Genomic DNA, 20,413 nt, shown 5'->3' on the forward strand with positions numbered 1-20,413 from the left:
CCTATAGGCTTTGGTATGATTAAAAATGTTTTCTATGATCAAAACTGTCAGCCATGTTATGGATCTTATCGTGTAAGGTTCGAAATAGTAAGACAAATAGCTGTTATGGTTTTTTTTTATAAAAGGGCATATATTTATTGAGGTTGAAAATTAGGCCTTCCCAATTTTATTTGGGGGAGGGGGGTGATATCCCTCTCCTGACAATCGCCTATGGTGTAAAATAAAAGCATTCTAACTAACATTCTATAAAAGTAAGAGAATAAATCTAAGAGCATCTATGTAATAGATTGGCAAAGTAATATATTATAAGTTTTGCTTTAGTTTTAGTTTTATGTCTATCTTTTAAATCCATATATGATCAATCACTGATCTTTGGTATACCTATCATATGTTCCTAATACAGGTATGGAGCGCGACCTCGCCGCTATCCAGAGCAAGCTGGAGTCCTTGGACGAGGAGGCAGAGAAGATCTCGGTGAGCCACCCCGAGGAGGCCGTGGTCATCAAGCAGCGCACAAACCGGCTGCGCGAGGTGTGGGACCAGCTGTCCGCCATGCTGAAGGAGCGTGACGAGAAGCTGGAGGAGGCTGGAGACCTGCACAGGTTCCTCAAGAACCTCGACCACTTCCAGACATGGCTGTCCAAAACTGAATCTGATATTGCTAACCAGGTATAGATAACACTAGCTGCTACACCCCTAACATCTAGGGGGTCTGTATTCCAATGGGCATTGAATAACTTAATTCATAAAACTCATCTACGTAAGTTGATAAGTTAATCCTAAAGTATAGTATAAAGTAGTAAGTTGATTTCGTCTGAAAAGGTGATGCTTTTCAGGGAAGCTTTAAAAATGAATTGGGATGGTTTTATTTTTTGAAAGTTTAATGGTTTTTCTGTCCTTTTTCTGACCATTATAATTTTGTAATTGAATAACATTTTGATTATTTTCATTAGGGATGTGCAAGCTTTTTATCTTGAGGTGTGTAAAATAAGGGGTTTTCAAATGTATTTTTAAAATTTTGATAAGGGTATGAGGAGTTTTAAAGTTTGAGGGGGTGAACAAACACCCCTTTACCACCACCCTTGAACTTTGAATGATTTTCAGCATTTAAATTTATCTAAATTGATTTTTTTATCTGCAGGAAACTCCCTCCAGTTTGGCTGAGGCTGAGAAGCTGTTGTCGCAGCATCAACAAATCCGCGAGGAAATTGACAGCTATGAAAATGATTACACTGATATGATGGCTTATGGCGAAAAGGTGATTTTTTGTCTTTCTAATGGCGGCTACTCCCCTAAGAAGCCTCTATGGGCCCTTTAGAGGGAGGGGGGGGGGGTGTAAATCAACCTCCCCTATTTTCAATTTTTAAAAACATTTTTGGGTGTCATTTGTTGGATGGTTCTTTATGGTACCATTTTCTAGATAAATATAAATCTATTAGAAGCTACATTGTAAGCAGGAAAAAGGGAATGTGATTCTGACAAACAATTTTTAAGGAAAATTTCCCCTTCCCTTTTTCTCCCACTCCCCTTCAGTTACATTTAAAAACAAGTTTTACTCAGCAAAATATTAAATTTCGCGGCATTTTCTATTTGAATTCATTTCAATGTCATAGGAATCACCTTGACTTGTAAGTACATGCTAAATCATTCTTCCAATTAATTCTGAGGTGATAAATTCTTCCCTTGATTTTACGTAATTCATAATAATTCGTAATACGTAAAGAAGTGTGTTCTTACTGTGTAGTTAGCTCTAGCCGCGCGTTTTTTGAGATTTACGTAATTCAATTTTGGTGACAGGTCATTTCTCGCACTTGGAGAAAAAAAAACAATTATATACAATGACATCCTTTTTATTTAGGTCACCGCCGATCCCTCAACATTCGACGATCCGCAGTACATGTTCCTGCGCGAGCGTCTGAAGGCGCTGCAGGACGGCTGGACGGAGCTGCACCAGATGTGGGAGAACCGGAACAGCCTGCTCTCCGAGTCACTCTCTCTACAGATGTTCAACAGAGACGTCAAGCAGGTATGTATGTAGCAGGGTTATAAAGGGATAAGACAATGGAGGATGAATTGATGTTCATCCCCAATGATTATACACAAAATTACCCCTTCTCTAGATTATAATAAGTGGTTGAATCCTTTGGACACTTAATAAACCAATGATCAAAATTCATTAAAGTTCTCAAAGTTGTTAAGCCAACAAATAAGAAAATTATAAAATTATTATAAATCTTTGGGGACTAGTGTAATAAACAGCTCATTGTCCCCTCCCTCTCAGAGTCACTCTCCCTACAGGTATGGAATGATACAGGGAGGAAGGGGACATTGGGCTTGTTTATTACACTGGTCCCCAAAAGGCTTATAATAGCTTTTTCTTATTTTTTGACTCAACAACCTTGGGGACTTTCATTGAATTTTGATTGGTTGGTTCATTATGTTGACTGTCCAAACGTTTCAACTCACAAATTTAAATCTACAGAAGGGGTAATTTGGTAATCCCTTGGTTTGTCTTCAATTCAGGAAGCTAAATGGATAAAGTAATGGATGGTAAATTAATGATGATGCACAAAATTTCCACTTCTGTAAATTGGAAAGTTCCAATTAATCAAGATTAGATAAAAATAATTGTTTTTAAGCCAACGAATAAGAGAGCTCTACTTCTATTTAAAAACAAATTCGGATAAAGAATTTAAAATTAATAAGTATAAATAAAGGGGGGCATTTTTTAAGGGCGTTTTCTCTTTGGAGGGTATTGGAACCTTCCCGAAAAATAGTTATAAACCTTCCAAGGACCATGTAAAGCTACCCTAAAAAGGAGAACCATATCTGTTTAACGGCTAAATCAGATCCTTCGGTACAGATATACAGATAAAGATCCTGTTACTTTAATCTGTACTAGCGGCTGGGCCCAAAGCTTCTATGGTTTGATTGGGGTCATGAAGGGCAGAAAAATAGCCCAAAATCATCCCAAGATTTCAACTACTAAAAATAAAACAGCTTAAAACCATCACAGGACCTATATGAAGCGTTACTGATCTTAAGCTTGAGACAAAAATCCCTTACTACTTTATATAATAGGATAAATAATGTTTCCCTGTTAAGGTTGAGGTACTACTATCCCAACAGGAACACCTGCTGTCGAAGGACGAGTCCGCCAGCAACCTGGAACAGGCAGAGAACCTGCTGAAGCGCCACGAGGCTCTCATCACCACCATGGATAACAATGATGAAAAGGTATGTGTTGTTTGTAGCAAAACTATTCTAAAAACCAGGTGATGTCCGTCCGTCAGATATTTGTTTTTGAATTTCGAGAATACAGGCAGTAATTCTTTTTATTAGGTTGGTTTACCTCAAAGGGCCTAGTAGAACACAGAATACCCCCCCCCCCCCCCCTTTATTTTGAAATAAATTAAAGATATGTTTGGGGAGATTTAGTTTTTATGTGTTAGTTTTTTTACTTAGGTTAGGTTATATTAAGTGCAGGGTTTTAAATCTATTTTTAAAGATGAGGTGGGGAGGGGGGTTCTTTGCTCATGTGGAACTTAGAGTGAAGGCACTGTAACAATTGTTTAAAATATTGCTAAAATTTTTAATGCATTCATTCTAATACGCCTTTTAGTTACATTGACATCTATTTAAATCGTTTATTTTTTTACGTGAAAGAGCCAGCGAATATATTACTAAAATCTTTTTTGTTCAGATCAACGGTGTGCTGTCCTTTGCCAAGATGTTGGAGAACGACAACAACTACGCGGCGGAGAAGATCGCCAGAAAGGCGGAAGAGCTTGCGGAGAGGCGGGACAAGAACCGTGTGGAGGCCCAGGCTCAGCTGGATAAAATTAGGGATCAACACATGCTTCATAGCTTCCTACAGGTACAATAGTTTTTCCAGCAGTATGGCTTCCAAACCGAACAATATTCCCTGGATTAGAACCGGTTCTCAAACATACTGAAATATTATGTATAGTATCGAAATACAGACAAATTTCTACGAATATTAGACTAAAAATCATAAAAGAGAGGGGTAGGTTTCTGGTAAAATCCGTCAAGGTTATGTGTTATAAGTTAAAAACAGTAGTAGAACGTTAAAAATTGTTAACCGTTTAAAAAAAATTGTTTATACCTAGTTCTTTTCAATAAGAAATACACATATTTAGTGAATATTATCGTTCTACTACTATTTTCAAGCCTTAAAACACACATTTTTACGGATTCTACCAGAAACCTACCCCTCTCTTAATAACAGCTTTGTTAGCCCAAACCTTCGGCTCCTCGACCAAAACTCGTTTAAATCTTATTATTTTTAAAATTTTACTTTGAACTATTCTAGGATTGTGAAGAACTGCAGGATTGGATCCATGAGAGACATGTTCTGGTACAAGAGGATACCTACAGGTAAATGCCTTTTTGATTTAAGGGGGGAGTAGGTTGCGCTAAAAATCCGAAAAAGGTTAACTTTAATAAAATTATCTATAGTCCTTTTCTTTATTAAAAACACATATTTAGTGAATATTGCCAATCTACTGCTTTTTTAAGCCTTAAAACTCACAACTTTACGGATTTTTAGCGCAACCTACTCCTCCCTTTATCAAATTGCAAGAAATTTTGTTCTAAATTCAAAACTGTTTCTTTTTTTAAAGACTTTTTGATACTTTGTTACTTTTTCCATTTCTCGTTATTTTCCACTTTGTCTGTTTGCCCATTTTATGTTTTTTTGGTGCTTCGCTAGTTATGGATGTTGTCTTCATTGTTTATGTCCTTACATGAAAAAAAAACTAAACGGAAACACAAATTCATCATTTTACACTTTTGGTTCCTGTTTGTTTTCTTTTTATCCCACCAAAATTGTTAACAATAAGTTTGGACAATTTTAAAAAGAATATTCGAAGATTTTTTATATTAAAATGATTTTTAGATCTGCCCGTACCATTCACTCTAAGTGGACGCGTCACCAGGCATTCCAGTCCGAGATCCAGAGCAACAAGGAGAGGCTAGACCAAGTGAGGGAGAGCGGCAGCGCCCTCATCCAGGCCAAGCCCGAGATGGCCGACCTTGTGCAGCCACGGCTGGAAGAAATCCAAGCACAGTTTACTAAGCTTGAGGTGAGTTTAAACTGGCTGGGATTTAAAGGGATAAGGATAGTCAGTTGTAGGAAGCGATGTTATATTTTAAGAAAACCCGTTTTTCCTGTTCAAAATATCCATTATCCAACGTTTTTTTATTCTTAAATTTAATTTTATGTTAAACCTTTCAACAAAGAATGAAAAAAATAAGCCTTTTTTTTGGCAAATAAAAACCTTAAAATTGGCTGAAAATTAAAAACTTACCATCTTTAGGCTGATAAAAATTCGCCGAAATAGAATCTAACCATTTTCTTTATCTTTAGGCTGACACAGTTGAGAAGGGCGAGCGCCTGTTCGACGCCAAGCGTGCTGACCTGTACGACCAGAGTTGTGACGATATCGACAGTTTTGCCCACGAGATTGAGGCTGTCATGGAGAATGAGCCGATGGATGAGCTGAAGGATCTGACCTCTGTCAATATTATGATGCAGAAGCAACAGCTTATTGAAACACAGCTGGCTGTTAAGACCAGGTACATAATACCTTTATTTTTATATAATAATCTTTTGAAATTTTCGAAAAAGGTTTTTTATATACCTATTCAAGATCTGTAGGGACTTTAAATTGATACCTATACTTCAACAAAATTGCGTCTTATGTAGATTAAAATATTAACTTTGGACATAGCTATTTTATACAAACAAATCATGATTTATTGAAAGTATCCAGAATTTTTGAGCCCACTTTTGGTACCAGTGTAATTTACAGTGGATTATCCGTTCCCTACCTGGATATACTTGAATTAGTAAACCAGAAATATGAGAAAATTTAATAACTTGATTATTGTATAGGTACAATCCCTTTAAAATATAAAAATAATCTACATAATACACCTTTTTTTCAAAATACTCTCAATCCCACAAAATTCTTTTGTCGTATCTTATCCCTATACTAGCGGATTCGTCCCTAGCCTCCAGGGGCTTTGCCCCAAGAGTATAATTATATCTTTTATTACCTGGAGATCCCCCACTCCACCACTATTTTAAATAATAAAAACAAAATGGAGGGGTGATTTTTTGTATTTTTGGGAGGTTGGGGGTGTCCCACCCCCAATAAAATAGCCTAAAACCACCACAGGACCACTAGGGTTATTCCCTGAAGAGTAGAATCCAATCGGTTCAGTGGTTACCGAGATCTTAAGGCAGACAGACAGACGGACAGACAGACATTATTCTACTTTGTTTGTATTATAGATACATCAAACACATCAACATAATATATTATTCTTTAGACAAATGAGTGAGTTGGAGGGTCAGGCCGACCATCTGGTCCGCATGGAGCCAGAGAAACAGGAGGAGATTGAGGCCAAGAGGCTCAAGGTTGAGGACAGGTACATGATTTATTAGATTTTTAGTAGCGCAGCTCAGGGAGCTCAGTGATAAGAAAACGGCCGATAAATTGATGTACATCCCAATGATGATACACAAAATTACCATTTCTGTAGAATACAATAAGTAGCTGAAACGATTGGCCAATTACTTAATTAAACAACTATCAAAATCCGTAAAAGTCTCCTAAGTTGTTAATCCAACTAATAAGAAAACGTTACTATAAAATTTTGAAGACTATCTTTCTAGATATCTATGTATATTATATCGATCTAACTCACAATCTATTTATCTATCTAGATTCCAAGCCATCATGGCGCCAATTGAGATACGTAAGGCCGAGCTCCTCAAGAAGAAGGAGACCTTCCAGTTTAAGAGAGATGTCGAGGACGAGAAGATCTGGATCGAGGAGAAGATGGCGCTGGCTTCTAGCCAAGAGGTACGGGTTCAAATCCTAGATTTATTTTTTTATTTTGGACTAATATACCTATATAAAAGTTAATGGTCATTTCAGCTCTTTTAAGTTAAAGCAGTACATTCATGTATATATACCTAATGATCTTTAAAAGGATTTATAGTATCATGGACAGAAAACGAAGTAGTGGGTTTCGTCATTTTTTCACAGTAGCTTTTCTCCTATTTCTAGCCCCTGCAAGGGGCTCTAACCCAATTTCCTAATCTTGCGGGGCAATCGTTAACATTTATCTAACCTAACTTTAAATAACCTACCAAACTCTATTGTGAAATACGACTAAACCCACTACTTCGTTTTTTCCATGATCCGGATTTATTATTGGTTTTGAATATATTTTTTTTCCAGGTTGGAACAAGCCTGCAGGCGGTCAACATGCTGTTGAAGAAGAACAAGATGGCCGTCGGCGAGATCGCCAACCACGAGCCTCGCGTTAACAACGTTGTCGAGAACGGCCAGAAACTAATCAGCGAGGGCCACCCGCAGAGCGACGAGTTCAACGCCCAGCTGGACGAACTGGTCGAGAAATGGCAGGCGCTGAAGGACTTGTTGGAGGCCAGACGCCAGAACTTATTGACCAACGAGCGCGTGCAGCAATTCCTATTCGACGCTGCCGAAGCCGAGGCTTGGATGTCCGAGCAGGAGTTGTACATGATGATCGAGGACCGCGGCAAGGACGAGTTCAGCGCCGAGAATTTGATGAAGAAGCACAACAGCTTAGAGTCTGCTGTCGAGGACTACTCTGAAAATGTCCGCCAGTTGGGTGAAACTTCGCGCCAGCTGATCGCCGAGGGCCATCCCGAAAGCGAGACCATTGCCGTGCGCATTGGACAGGTGGATAAGCTGTACGCCGGCCTCAAGGATTTGGCCAACGAGAGGCGCCAGAAACTGGACGACGCACTGAAGCTGTTCTGCCTGAACCGCGAGGTCGATGATCTGGAACAATGGATCGCGGAGCGCGAGGTTATTGCTGGATCCCATGAGCTGGGACAAGATTTCGAACATGTTAACCTGTTGATCGAAAGATTCCGTGGATTTGCCAAGGAGACAGAGATCCAAGGAAGCGAACGCGTACAGAAGGTAAGTGTTTATTTGTCAGCTCATTTAGCAAAGATTTTCTACACGTTTCTCTGTTTTTTTTTATTTGTGGCTGTGTGTTCTAATTTTTATCGCGTAATTATAAAAATCAAAGCTTTACAAAAGGATTTTGGATTTAGGAAGTAATATTTACCTAATGAGGAATCATAAGCATTTTTTTCATGTCTGCTCCTATTATATTTATTATAGGTGAATGATATAGCTGACAGCTTGATTAGTGTCCACCACACAGACGCAGCTACTATTATATTTATTATAGGTGAATGATATAGCTGACAGCTTGATTAGTGTCCACCACACAGACGCAGCTACTATTATATTTATTATAGGTGAATGATATAGCTGACAGCTTGATTAGTGTCCACCACACAGACGCAGCTACTATTGCACAATGGAAGGACTCTCTCAACGACGCCTGGGCTGATCTGCTTGAAATGATTGACACTAGGAATTTATGTGTTCATTTTTTTCATTCGCGCCATAGAAGCCACTAGAGGCACTTGGAGAATTGGGTTTGTGGGGGTGATCAGTCGACCCCCCCACTTTCGTTTTTTTTTTAAATCGAACAGAATTAGTTGGGTGTGGTATTATTTCAGGGGTGATTTCTCTTGGGAGGGGGGAGGTATCCTCCCCAAAAATAGTCAATAACCTTCTCTAGATCTAAAGAAAGTTTTACTGCCAATGAGAACCATATGAGACCAGCAGCGATTATTTATTTATAAGAATTGCTATAAATTCACCGTTTTCATATGTTGAAATAAGCAAATGAAATTGATTTTTTGTCACTGAAAACACACATTACCTACCTATTATCACAACAACAAAAATGATTTATCAAAAAATCCGCAAAACAGTTTTTCCTGTCAAAATATTAAGATTAACGCATAACACTCTGAAACAGAAACCAGATGCTTGATGCTTCAAGAGAACTTCTTAAATACTTCCATGATTGCAGAGATGTACTTTCCAGGTAAGCTCTACTTCATTATATTTCTACCAATTGTGTCTAAAAATAAGAAGTCTTGAAAAACCTGTATTTATTTTATCATTGATGATAATAGTTGGAATTAGGTATATTGTAAATGATCATGTAATAAAACCTATTTTGTCAGTCTTGATCATTTTTAATGGCATAATAGTTTACTATATGTTCGAAACTTATGTATCCTTTAACTTTTTCTTTTCATTAAAGCTTTCTGTGTTTTTCCAATTTAATTTTTTTTCCCTTTTGAACAAAGACCTATACTTTTAACCTTTTCTATCACCTAAAAAAAACATTTGTATGGTCTCAAATGCTCTTGATAAAATAGCGGTTTGTCTGTGTATATCTGTTGTATCAATAGCTGTAATTTGTACGTTTGTACATGAAGGAACATAAGAGCTTTTTATGCCTTTTTGAAAAAAGGCATTTAGTGTTCACTTCTTCAATCAATTCAACATATTTTTTCAATGCTTTCTCGTCATTTCTACGGCCTTGGAGACTTCTTTTATAAGGTACTCAAAATGTGTGTGTCCGTTACAGTATTTTTTTCATTTCTAAAAGGCGAAAGTTTTGTTGCAAACTAATCTTGTTTTTATTCTAGAATCTTGGAGAAACAGAACTCAATGTCTGATGAATTGGGAAGAGATGGCGCCACAGTCTCTATGCTACAGAGGAAACATCATAACTTCTTACAAGACCTTCAGTCTCTACAGGTTATTATCTATCTAGTTTCTATCTTGATATCATATTATCTATCTTGCTATCATATTTTCTAACTTGCTATCTAAGTTTCTATGCTACAGAGGAAACATAATAACTTCTCACAAGACCTTCAGTCTCTACAGGTTATTATCTATCTAGTTTCTATCTTGCTATCCTATTATCTATCTTGCTATCCTATTATCTATCTTGCTATCTTAGTTTCTATGCTACAGAGGAAACATAATAACTTCTCACAAGACTTTCAGTCTCTACAGGTTATTATCTATCTAGTTTCTATCTTGCTATCTTATTATCTATCTTGCTATCATATTATCTATCTACCATTTATCTAAGTTTCTAAGTAAATTTTTGTCGTATCTGTCTTGAAAATTTATATAATTGTCTTATTTGCTAGGTAACTGATATGGTGTCTTATCTACATATGTACAATTACATATGTATATCTATCTATTAGGTATCTTATTAAAATATCTATCTATTACTAGGCACAGGTATCCGCTATCCAGGAGGATAGTGCAAAGCTGCAGGCTGCCTATGCTGGTGAGAGAGCCATGGAGATTACAAACAGAGAACGCGAGGTATTGTAATTATTTTAAGTTATGCAGCTGCTCTCTAACTTATCCTTGTTTTTTCGTGTCTGCTTAAAAGATAATTTTTCATTCATTTAGCTTGAATTCAAATGGTAGTCTTTCATTTATACCTACACCAATGGAAATATAGATTTTTTAATGTGGGAGGGGTCATTGGACTGGAAATGACACTGGTATCCAAAAGTTTAAAACCACATTTATTATTCGTTAGCTGAAAAACTTAATGTACTGTTATTGAATTTTGGTGGTTGTTCAAATTAGTAGTGTACTAACTATCAAACCAATATTTTTATTCTATAGATGGATTATTTGGTTTATTATCATTGGGGATGTATACATATTTATCGCTTATTGTCTTTACTCATCCCTTATGATCCCAGGTCAATTTTACTTCAATGAAACTCTTACTGCACCTTTTAATTTTGTTGCAGGTTGTCCGCGCATGGATGGAGCTGCAGGCACTTGGTGACTCACGCAAGCGCAAGCTTAATGATACTGGAGATCTATTCAAGGTAACAAACCTAAAGTTTTAATTTAATAGTACTATTTCATCTACCTACTTAACTTTTTTCTACAGTCTTTTCCATAGAATCTAAAGAGGGTGGGAGGTTATATCCACTTTTAATGAACTTTGATCCGGCATATAAACCTGGTGAAGCTTCTTTGAAAATTGTAGACCTAACCTTTATTAACCTTTATTATTTCTGCCTTTTATTTTGAATTACATAAAGGAAAATCAAGTATTGCTAGTTTTAGTTTTTCTCTCTATAGTTTGTTTACTTGCATCTAGGGGATCTGTATCTTACTTAAGGAGTAGTTAAAGGACTGTAATATCGCTTAAAACCATCCCGGTACTTATGTAAAGCTTACCTCAAAAGGATAAGTAATCGGTTCAGTAGTTATTGAAATCTTTAAAAATCCTTAAGTGCTACTTTAAATAATAGGACAAGAACCCTTCTATTAACATATCTTATATGTTTTTTTTCAACGGCATTTGTTTAGTTCTTCGCAATGGTGCGTAGCCTAATGTTGTGGATGGATGATCTGATGAGACAGATGTCCACCAGCGAGAAGCCAAGAGATGTGTCGGGTGTGGAACTTTTGATGAACAACCATCAAGGTATGATTTGGGTAGCATAGCTAGCTACTCTACTAGTTGGTCTGTCTGTTCTTTTATTTTTTTTTGTTAACAATTCAAATTTTGTTTCCTTCTTCTGAGCAAATCAGAATTTGGATTCTAAGATTCCCTACAAAAAATATATAATTTGAAATGAAATTCAAGCAAAATATAGATATGTTAATCAATATTTTGAATACTCACATTATCTTATTTTAATTTTCATTCAATGACTTTAATACCTACCTCTCATCTACCTACGTTCTACATAGTCTTTTTTTACTGTGTTAGCGAATATTGACCCAATTTTCTTGCGTAGGTCACAAGGCCGAGATTGACACACGCGAGGACATCTTCGGTGACGTGTTCAGCCTGGGCAAGGAGCTCCTATCCAGGTCCCACTATGCCAGCAATGAGATCAAGGAGAAGCTGATGGAACTGACAGACAAGAGGAATGGCATGATTCACAGGTCAGTCTGGCATTTTCTATCAGGGAGGGAGGGGACACTGTGGGCTGTTTCATTTGATTTTGATTGGTTGGTTGAGTGTCCGAAAGTTTCAACCACTAATTTTAATTTACTGAAGGGATTATTATGCGTATCAATATTGGGGATGCACATCAATTTATCGGCCATTGTCTTATTCCTTTAGATCTCTGGGTTTTCCTAAAAATGGAATATTTAGAAATAGTCATAATAAAACATTTAGGTACTACTGTAATATCGGGTCAGTTGGTTGTTTTAATCTGCCTGTAATCCGCATATTCTCAAGATTAATTAGGGTGCTGCCACTTCTACCACTTACAAAAAAAACAGTCATTGTATTTTTGACAAAAAATATGGATGTATTTTTGTCAATTTCGTTTTTTGCTGTATTTTTGGCAATATTTTTTGTCCACTGTCAAAATTATACAATTTATAAAATACAGTTTTATTGTCATTTTCATGCCCATTAAATTTAATGAGGCTGCCAAATTCACAGTTTTCATGACAAAAATTAATCTTGATTCAGATGGGAGGAGAGATGGGAGCATCTGCAGCTTATCCTGGAGGTTTACCAGTTTGCTAGGGACGCAGCCGTCGCTGAGGCTTGGCTCATTGCACAGGTAATTTATTATTTCCAGAATGGCTTCGAAACCGATTAGATCCACTGGATAGAACCGGTTCTAAGCCACACTAAAAAAACATGTATAGTATCAGCTAAAGCAATTATTAGCAAACGAAAAGGGTTTTCGCCACTTGGGGCAGGTAGTTGTCTGGATTACCTATACATTATAAAATTATGCTCCAATAATTGATTTTTTTTGAAAGTGTAAATTTTAGTAAAAATAGCCAAAAATATTATGATAATTAAGCTTGCTTTAATTATTGTTCTTTAGACTTAACTAAAGCATGTGATTACATAAGATTACCATCTAAAGACATTTCATGTGCTTTAATCAATATTAAAAAAAGGTAATTAATATTATACCCATGCATTTGTAGAATCATAAAGCTGATTATTTTCTTTATTTGAATATTTATAAATATGTAAATATTTGGAGGGGAAAAGGGTTGTAGAATGATTCAATCTTAAAAAAATGCATCTTATGCTTCAATAGTCAGTATAGGTATATCATGTCTTTTTTTATTATTAATAAACCGATAATTTGTTAAAATTAAACAATGAAACACCGTGTATTTGATAACATGTTTGAATAAAAAAAAAATTATTTTAGGATCCTTACTTGAAATCAGAAGAATATGGTCAGACCATTGACGAGGTTGAGAATCTGATTAAGAAACACGAAGCATTTGAAAAGGCAGCCGCTGCCCAAGAGGAAAGATTCGCTGCTTTGGAACGTCTTACTACAGTAAGTTTAATGTTTAATTTTCATTGGAAGGATCAAAGTATCATTTACTAAAGTTTCGGATTGGGACAAATAACGACATTAGAAACGACAAGAACATGAAATCCTTGAAAAGTTGATTTAAATCGTCTAAGGGCCAAAACTTCTTTGCTTAAAAACCACTACGTTTTACATGTCGTACATAGACAATGGAATAAGACGATTTTTCCTTAACTAGTAAAACTTAAAAACCATAATTTTGATTTTATGAAGTTCTTAAAAGTTATGAAAAATGACAAATCCGCCAAAAAGAATTAATGACAACTTGAATTTTCTAGTTTGAGTTGAAGGATATGAAGAGAAGACAGGAGGAAGAGGAAAGAAAGAGATATGAACAAATTGAAGCTGCTAAACCAAAACCCATGGATGTGTAAGTTACTTTCAATCTTCTAGCTATCCTCATCAATTTTCTATAATTTTCTGGATCTAATTACAAATTGAAGCTGCTAAACTAAAACCCATGGATGTGTAATGTGTATTGTGTAAGTTACTTTCTATCCTCTAGCTATCTTCATCAATTTTCTATCTTTAGCTATAACTGTCTATATTGAACCTAATTACAAATTGAAGCTGCTAAACCCAAACCCATGGATGTTTAAGTTACTTTCTATCCTCTAGCTATCTTCATAAATTTTCTACCATAGCTATCACTGTATTTTTTAACCAATCTTACATTAAAAAATATTAATCTGCATTTGTTCAGTTATCTTACCAGATACCCATTTACTTGCATCTAAACATTGACATATCCTTTATTAAACAAAGATTTATAGGATCTGAATTTTATTTTCTAATTTTTCTAGAACTGATACCAGTAAAGACACCGCTGATACACAGAGCTTGAAGGAACATGGTAAGTTTTGTATTTTTGAAGAAAAAACTTTCGGATATCAGAAAATTCAAAAAGTTTGGCTAATGTACATGATATGTACAAAAAGATTTGCATTAAATTGTATTAAGACAATAGACTTTTTTTGTGTACAAAAAATTGGTTGTGAATTATCTGATATCTGAAAGGCTTTTGATTGTGTGAATTTTTGTTGATTGATTTGAAAAAAAAATTGTTGATTTATTTTTTTTGCCAGCACTGAGTGAAATCACTAACAACAATCTTGCAAAACTTTTTATTTAGTCACTTTTTAGCCACCATATCTATAAATAGAATATTACAAAGGGTTTACATATTGTTGTCCTTACTAACATAACCGGTTTTTGAGCCATACGAATCACAAATAGTCACTGCTTAGGTGTGCTTATTAATGCTTTATAGTGTACAGATTTTTTTAATGAGCAACAATGTATCTAACATTTTAAATATATGATATCTTACCAACAAATGGTTTTGGGATTACTAACACTGAAAAGTATTAGATTGGTGTTGGGATTATATAGATTATCTCTAGCCTTTGTAGATCTATCAATTTTCTGAATTACTAACAATATTATTGGTTGTGGTATTATTAATTTTCAAATTATCTTCTATTAACTGTTATCTTTTTAAAAATACTACATTCAGTGCAATTTTCAATTGCATGTTTTCTCCGTAACTCATGAAGGGTATATGAAGCGGGGTTTCTGTAGCCTAATTCATATCCCTTTTATCAACTTTCTAACAAACTAATCTAACTCTCCCTCTCTTACTTACTAACAGCTGGAGCTGGTGGTAGCGGTGGGGCAGGGGCTCAAACCTCCGCCACCCAACCTGCGTCTAAGCCTCGGGTGACCATGCGGGAGCCTGTGCCCTATTCCCCGCCCACCTCACCCGTAGAACAAGTGGCGAGCACCACAGGTGATGGAACGCGGCATTTCTAGGCGTGATAACCCGCGCGCAACCTCTTTGTATTTTTATAATTGTATGTGGCATCCTTGCGCCTTTAAGCTAAATGTTCATAGTTGTGTGCGGCATTTTAAGGCATTTTGCGCTACATTTACATGTTTTATAGTACATTTTTAAGATATAAACAAAATTTCCTTTTTAACTTGTAATTAAAATTTTATTCTTTTAAAGTGTACTGAAAACACCAGGGCATGTTAATTAAAACCTTCTAACCCTTTCAATTGCATGGAAATACTGGTGAAGGAGAAGCAAAATAACTATAATATAGAAAAACAAAACTGAGATTAAAACAAAATTAATAACTACTTATACTAAATGCTTTACTAAAACATATTAACTGTTCACAAAATTGTTTTTTTTTGTAATGTAAAATTGTTGTCGCTTTACTAACTCAATGTCACAGCTACTAACTTCACCATTTTTGATTTTTATTTTTGAAATATTTTATTTTTATCTTTTAAACATTCTTTTTCTTTATTTTTCTTATGTAGTTAATATTTGTGTTTGGCTTTTATTGATGAAATACCTATTACTTAAAGATTTTATATTTTTATTTTCAAAAAGAATTCTTTAATTCTGAATATTTTTCAATAAAAGACAAATGCTAAAAGTTGCGAAGCGCCGAAAAGGGTAATGTGTGATGTCATTAAAACACGTTTATTACATATCTCTTTTTTGGAGGTTTCCTTTCCCACTTCTCCTCTAATCCTTCCTTTATAGTCGTATTTTTATGACGTCACACATGACACTTTCCAGCGCATCAAAAGTTGCATGTTTTGTGTGGTAGGTGGTGCGCATGAGACAAGCACCTCCGCCCTCCACTATCCTCCATCCTCCCATCAACAGCAACAAGAAGCTGGTCAGCGCCAGGGTAGATCAAGGCCCCCGGCCGGGCCGCCACCACAACCGGGTGCAAGCGGCACAGGTGGAGCCAAAGGACACTCCTCTGTGCTGAAGGGGGGCGGCAAAGGCCAACCGGGCGGTGTTGAAAGATCGTCGAGTGGTGCGGCGGGTGCGGCGGCATCAATGCGCAGTGTCCCAGCCTCGCCCCAGCCAGGTAGGAACAAAATATGGTATCCGGTGGTGGTGTTGGATCTTATTTTGTACCGTGGGAATCAAAACTTGATAAAGCAGACAATTATGAAAGTATGTAGCGCGGCAATAGCAAACCACCAACAGCTTAGAAAACTTATCACAGAAAAGATATAACTACCTAACAATTTAAAAGTAAACTTTTACATTTTTTGTTGTTGAAAAAGTAGTACTTCAAAGGAAAATTTCTGACAGTTGTTTTCCAGGGAAGGTGTTGACATTGGGCTGTTATCACACTTGCCCCCCAAAATTTTGAATAAACGATACTTTTCATATCCGTTTGCTTAACATCTTTGGAGACTTTTATTTAATTTTAACTGATTTGTTGATTTTCTCAAAAATTATATAGAGGATTAGCAAGGATGACAACATCCATGAAAGCTAAACTCTGAAACGGTATGACAGACGAACATTAACTCCTGTAGAGTGTTAGAACTAAATATAGAAAATATAAATTCATAAGTTTTGACAAAATTATACGTAAATTTGTTGCAAAACTTCTTATATACAGAATACTGTTTAAGGACATTTTTAGATTGATTATAGAGATGCTTCGCATATGACAATATACCTTTTTGTAATAGGAATCAGTACACCAAAAATCAGATCAATCGGATAATTATTTCTGGTAACGATTATAGAGTTGCTACGCTTTCTAAACTACTACAGAAATCATCATGCAAAGTTTGAAATTGATAGGACAATTATAACATGCCTAAATTAACTAAAAAAGCTATCCCTTATGTACAGACGTACGGACCGATCCTAATTATAGAAAAGCTTCGCTGTTAAAAAGGAAGATTCTTTAGGAGATGAACTTCACTACGCGGATTTTATTTGCAAAAAACTCGCGCAACCTTTTAGGATATTATTGAACTAAAAGATGTATATTAAGATATGCATGTATTAATATACATAATATTGTAGTAACTATATACTTATATTTCTTTATGTATTTTATTATCTTTGTAGTTTAATGTTAAAAATAAGGAAAAAAGTCAAGTGAGTCGGAAAAAACATAGAGCTAAAATTAAATAATTTTTGACTGGCTGACTAGCTATAGACCATACATAGGCTTTTATGTCATTTTAAAATGACTATGGATGAATTTTTCCTTATTTTTAAAGATTGTATATATTTATAATTGTCTTGTGTTAGATCCATTTGTTAATTATTTTTAAGAATTATAGCACAAAAAATCCTAAGGTTTAATAATAAAAAAAAATTGTAATGAGGGAAGGCAAATAGCGTTTAGTGGGGCAAAGGGGGAGGTAGGTTGTGCTAAAATTCCGTAAAGGTGTGAGTTTTGGCTTAAAAACAGTAGAAGAACGATAATATTCACTAAATATAGATATATAATTTTTTTTGTCTATGGTTCTGTTCAATAAGGAATACACATATTTAGTGAATATTATCATTCTACTACTGTTTTTAAGCCTTAAAACTCACACCTTAACGGAATTTTAGCACAACCTACCTCCCCCTATTAATTTGTGTACAAATAATACTTTGTATAATTGGGGATCATAGACGTCCACAGGCGGGGTTTACTCCCCTAAAACTTTGAAACCCCTTCTTTTACCCCCCCCCCCTTCAATTTTTTAAATATATACATTAGATTATTCCTCAAACCTGTGAAACCCCTCATTTTAACCCTTCCATCCACAAAATAAAAAGCTTGGACGTCCCTGTTGGGAAAGTGTTATTTGTATATAAATAAAGTATGTTCCGAATAACGCATCTTTATTTTACCCCCCCCCCCCAACATATATACCCCGGTTAAAAAATGTACATTTCTAATAAGTATTTCCTACTTATATTTATTTCATGACTATTATATATTTTGTAGTTTTGATCCACAAAACTAGAATAGTGTATACAAGACTCATATATCAAATTTATTTATATCTTATGGATGTTGTCATCCTTGTTTTTATACATTGTTGTTATAGCTTACATAGATATATTTATAGGCTGTGTTGTCATTTATTTAAAGTTGTATGTAAAGTTTTAATTTTACATTCATATCATTTTGGTTGTCTTACGGGGAGAAAGTAAAAATAATTTCCAGTAATTGGCCTCGAAACCGATTAATATCCGCTGGATAAGAACCGGTTCTCAGGCATACTGAAAAAAAACATGTATCGTATCGTATTATAGACAGCTTTCCACGAATATTAAAATAAAATTATAATGTTAATACCAGTTTTTTTAGCCCGGGCCTTCGTCTCCTCGGGGCTAACAAAACTGGAATTTATATTATAGTTTATCATTTTTCTTTCCGCGGAAAGCTGTCTATATGATGCGGTAGATTATATTATTTAACTTTTTCATTGGGAGGAAGACATTTTTATCAATATGGGTCAAAAAAATTGTCCCCGAAATCCCCAAAGACAGGTATAATCATAACTAACAGCATTAGGATCCCGTCGCAGCAGTACGGCCAGCGAGAAACAGCGCGGCAAGTCGCTGACTCGCAGCAAGTCGCCGTTCCGCAGCTTCCGCTGGAAGAAGAGCAAGACGCCGGACACGCGGTCAATTCAGTCCGAGGATGGGGAAGGGGAAGATATGACGCTTGGAGGCGGCAGGACTGTGGGTAGGTTCATCACTCTCTCTCTCCCTCCACTCTAAGCATACATACATTCTATTAGGGTTGTGCCGGATATCCGGTATTAGAAATCAGTCGGACATCCGGTATCTGGCCTAACCCTACATTGTATATCTTACTATTGTTTCTTGTCACAGACAGGGAGAATGATTCTATGTTAAAAAACATATTTAGAACAGGGCAGGTTTAGAATAGTACTAAAGGGACGAACAAGAGCAAGTGATTTTAAGTACTTTCTAGCATTGAACCTGAGTATTTTTTGGTGAATATACTAGAACTAAAAAATTAAGTTTCATCATGTTTTTATATGAAAAAAAAACTCTGAAATACTCAGGTTCACTGCTGGAAGGTGCTTAAAATCTCTCACTCTTATTCATGCATAGTCCCCTTTTGGGATAATTCTACTTCTCTCTAAAAGGAATCTGTAATGCGAGAATTATTTTGTCTGCCCTGTTCTTATTTTTTTTTTAGAATCATTGTTTTTGCCTGTGGCTATTTCTATTTCACTATCCCCATTCTTTTTAATATCTTAGTACATAACACAGTTACTGGTTCAAGGGGGTGCACTTCAAGTCCAATTGGCTGCAAATCTAAAGCACAAAATCAAAAAAAATTAAACTAAATCGAGTTTCCTCATTAGTAGCATATAAGAATTATATTTAGCTAGGGAGAGATTGGACATTGGGCTGTTTTTACACTAGTCCCAAAAGTTTTTTTAAAATTACGTTTTCTTATTTGTTGGCGCAACAACTATGCAGACTTTTATGAAATTTGATAGCTGGCTCAGTAAGTTGAGTGTCCAAATGTTAAAACCACTGATTGTAATCTATAGAAGGAATATCATCATTGGGGGATATACATCAATTTATCGGCCATTGTCTTATCCCTGTAGATCTTTGATATGTTGCAGTGGGAGGAAAATCAAGAAGATAGTAGAGCTAATACTGGTAGTTATTACAATCATACCAATTAAATCAACTTTTCTATTAAAACTTTTAAAATGTGTATTTGGCATCAATTAAATAAATAGGTATATAAAAAAAAGAATCTCTACAATTGCGTGCACCCCTGACTAAACAATAGTTTTATTTCTTTTAGAAAAAAAGGAATAAGCTGGACATTTCTTTTTACTTTTGTTTCTTTAGTTAATCTTTGGAATATGGGACCCTCTATTTAATCTTTTTCTTATCTTTTATTTCACAGGAACATAATCTTAATTTTGGTTTAGGAAGTATTTAGATAAACTGGTGATAGATCTCCCTCATACTAAATTCTTAATATTGCTAATTTTATACTTTTTTTTAGCTGATAACCTTAAGTGTTGCAAAAAGCAATTTAAGTTTATCATACAAGAATAATACCTACAAAATACTTATAAACTTACAATAGCATGAAGAAAATAAATACTTTCGGTGGTGGGATCTTAAAAAGTTTCTTTACAATTTGGTATTGTAAATATATATCTCATAATTTATACTTATTATAACTTTTATTATATGAACATATTGATATTTATTACTTATTCAAATATAACTGTACATATCTTATTAGT

General features: G+C 35.3%; 1 protein-coding gene across 9 annotated transcripts in view; it reads left to right on the forward strand.

Moving 5' to 3' along the window:
* Positions 1-20,413, forward strand: part of beta-Spec (spectrin beta chain) — a 71,680-nt gene that overhangs the window by 36,413 nt on the left and 14,854 nt on the right. For 2 of the 9 annotated variants that reach the window (XM_080176211.1, XM_080176213.1), the window contains exons 20-43: positions 404-669; positions 1,142-1,258; positions 1,859-2,026; positions 3,106-3,237; positions 3,704-3,877; positions 4,334-4,398; positions 4,919-5,105; positions 5,390-5,598; positions 6,358-6,456; positions 6,755-6,893; positions 7,275-8,006; positions 8,354-8,470; positions 8,924-8,994; positions 9,608-9,719; positions 10,215-10,307; positions 10,751-10,831; positions 11,322-11,439; positions 11,756-11,906; positions 12,448-12,541; positions 13,154-13,288; positions 13,603-13,694; positions 14,128-14,177; positions 15,949-16,218; positions 18,670-18,849. In XM_080176211.1, coding sequence (XP_080032337.1) covers positions 404-669; positions 1,142-1,258; positions 1,859-2,026; positions 3,106-3,237; positions 3,704-3,877; positions 4,334-4,398; positions 4,919-5,105; positions 5,390-5,598; positions 6,358-6,456; positions 6,755-6,893; positions 7,275-8,006; positions 8,354-8,470; positions 8,924-8,994; positions 9,608-9,719; positions 10,215-10,307; positions 10,751-10,831; positions 11,322-11,439; positions 11,756-11,906; positions 12,448-12,541; positions 13,154-13,288; positions 13,603-13,694; positions 14,128-14,177; positions 15,949-16,218; positions 18,670-18,849 — 3,852 coding nt within the window. Of the gene's footprint in view, positions 1-403; positions 670-1,141; positions 1,259-1,858; positions 2,027-3,105; positions 3,238-3,703; positions 3,878-4,333; positions 4,399-4,918; positions 5,106-5,389; positions 5,599-6,357; positions 6,457-6,754; positions 6,894-7,274; positions 8,007-8,353; positions 8,471-8,923; positions 8,995-9,607; positions 9,720-10,214; positions 10,308-10,750; positions 10,832-11,321; positions 11,440-11,755; positions 11,907-12,447; positions 12,542-13,153; positions 13,289-13,602; positions 13,695-14,127; positions 14,178-14,975; positions 15,114-15,948; positions 16,219-18,669; positions 18,850-20,413 lie in introns of all 9 variants that reach the window. The other 7 variants (XM_080176214.1, XM_080176212.1, XM_080176218.1 and 4 more) reach the window with 7 other exon arrangements.

The sequence above is a fragment of the Acartia tonsa genome, chromosome 11 (assembly GCF_053477335.1).
Source record: "Acartia tonsa isolate MP-2025a chromosome 11, ASM5347733v1, whole genome shotgun sequence".
Classification (NCBI taxonomy): domain Eukaryota; kingdom Metazoa; phylum Arthropoda; class Copepoda; order Calanoida; family Acartiidae; genus Acartia; species Acartia tonsa.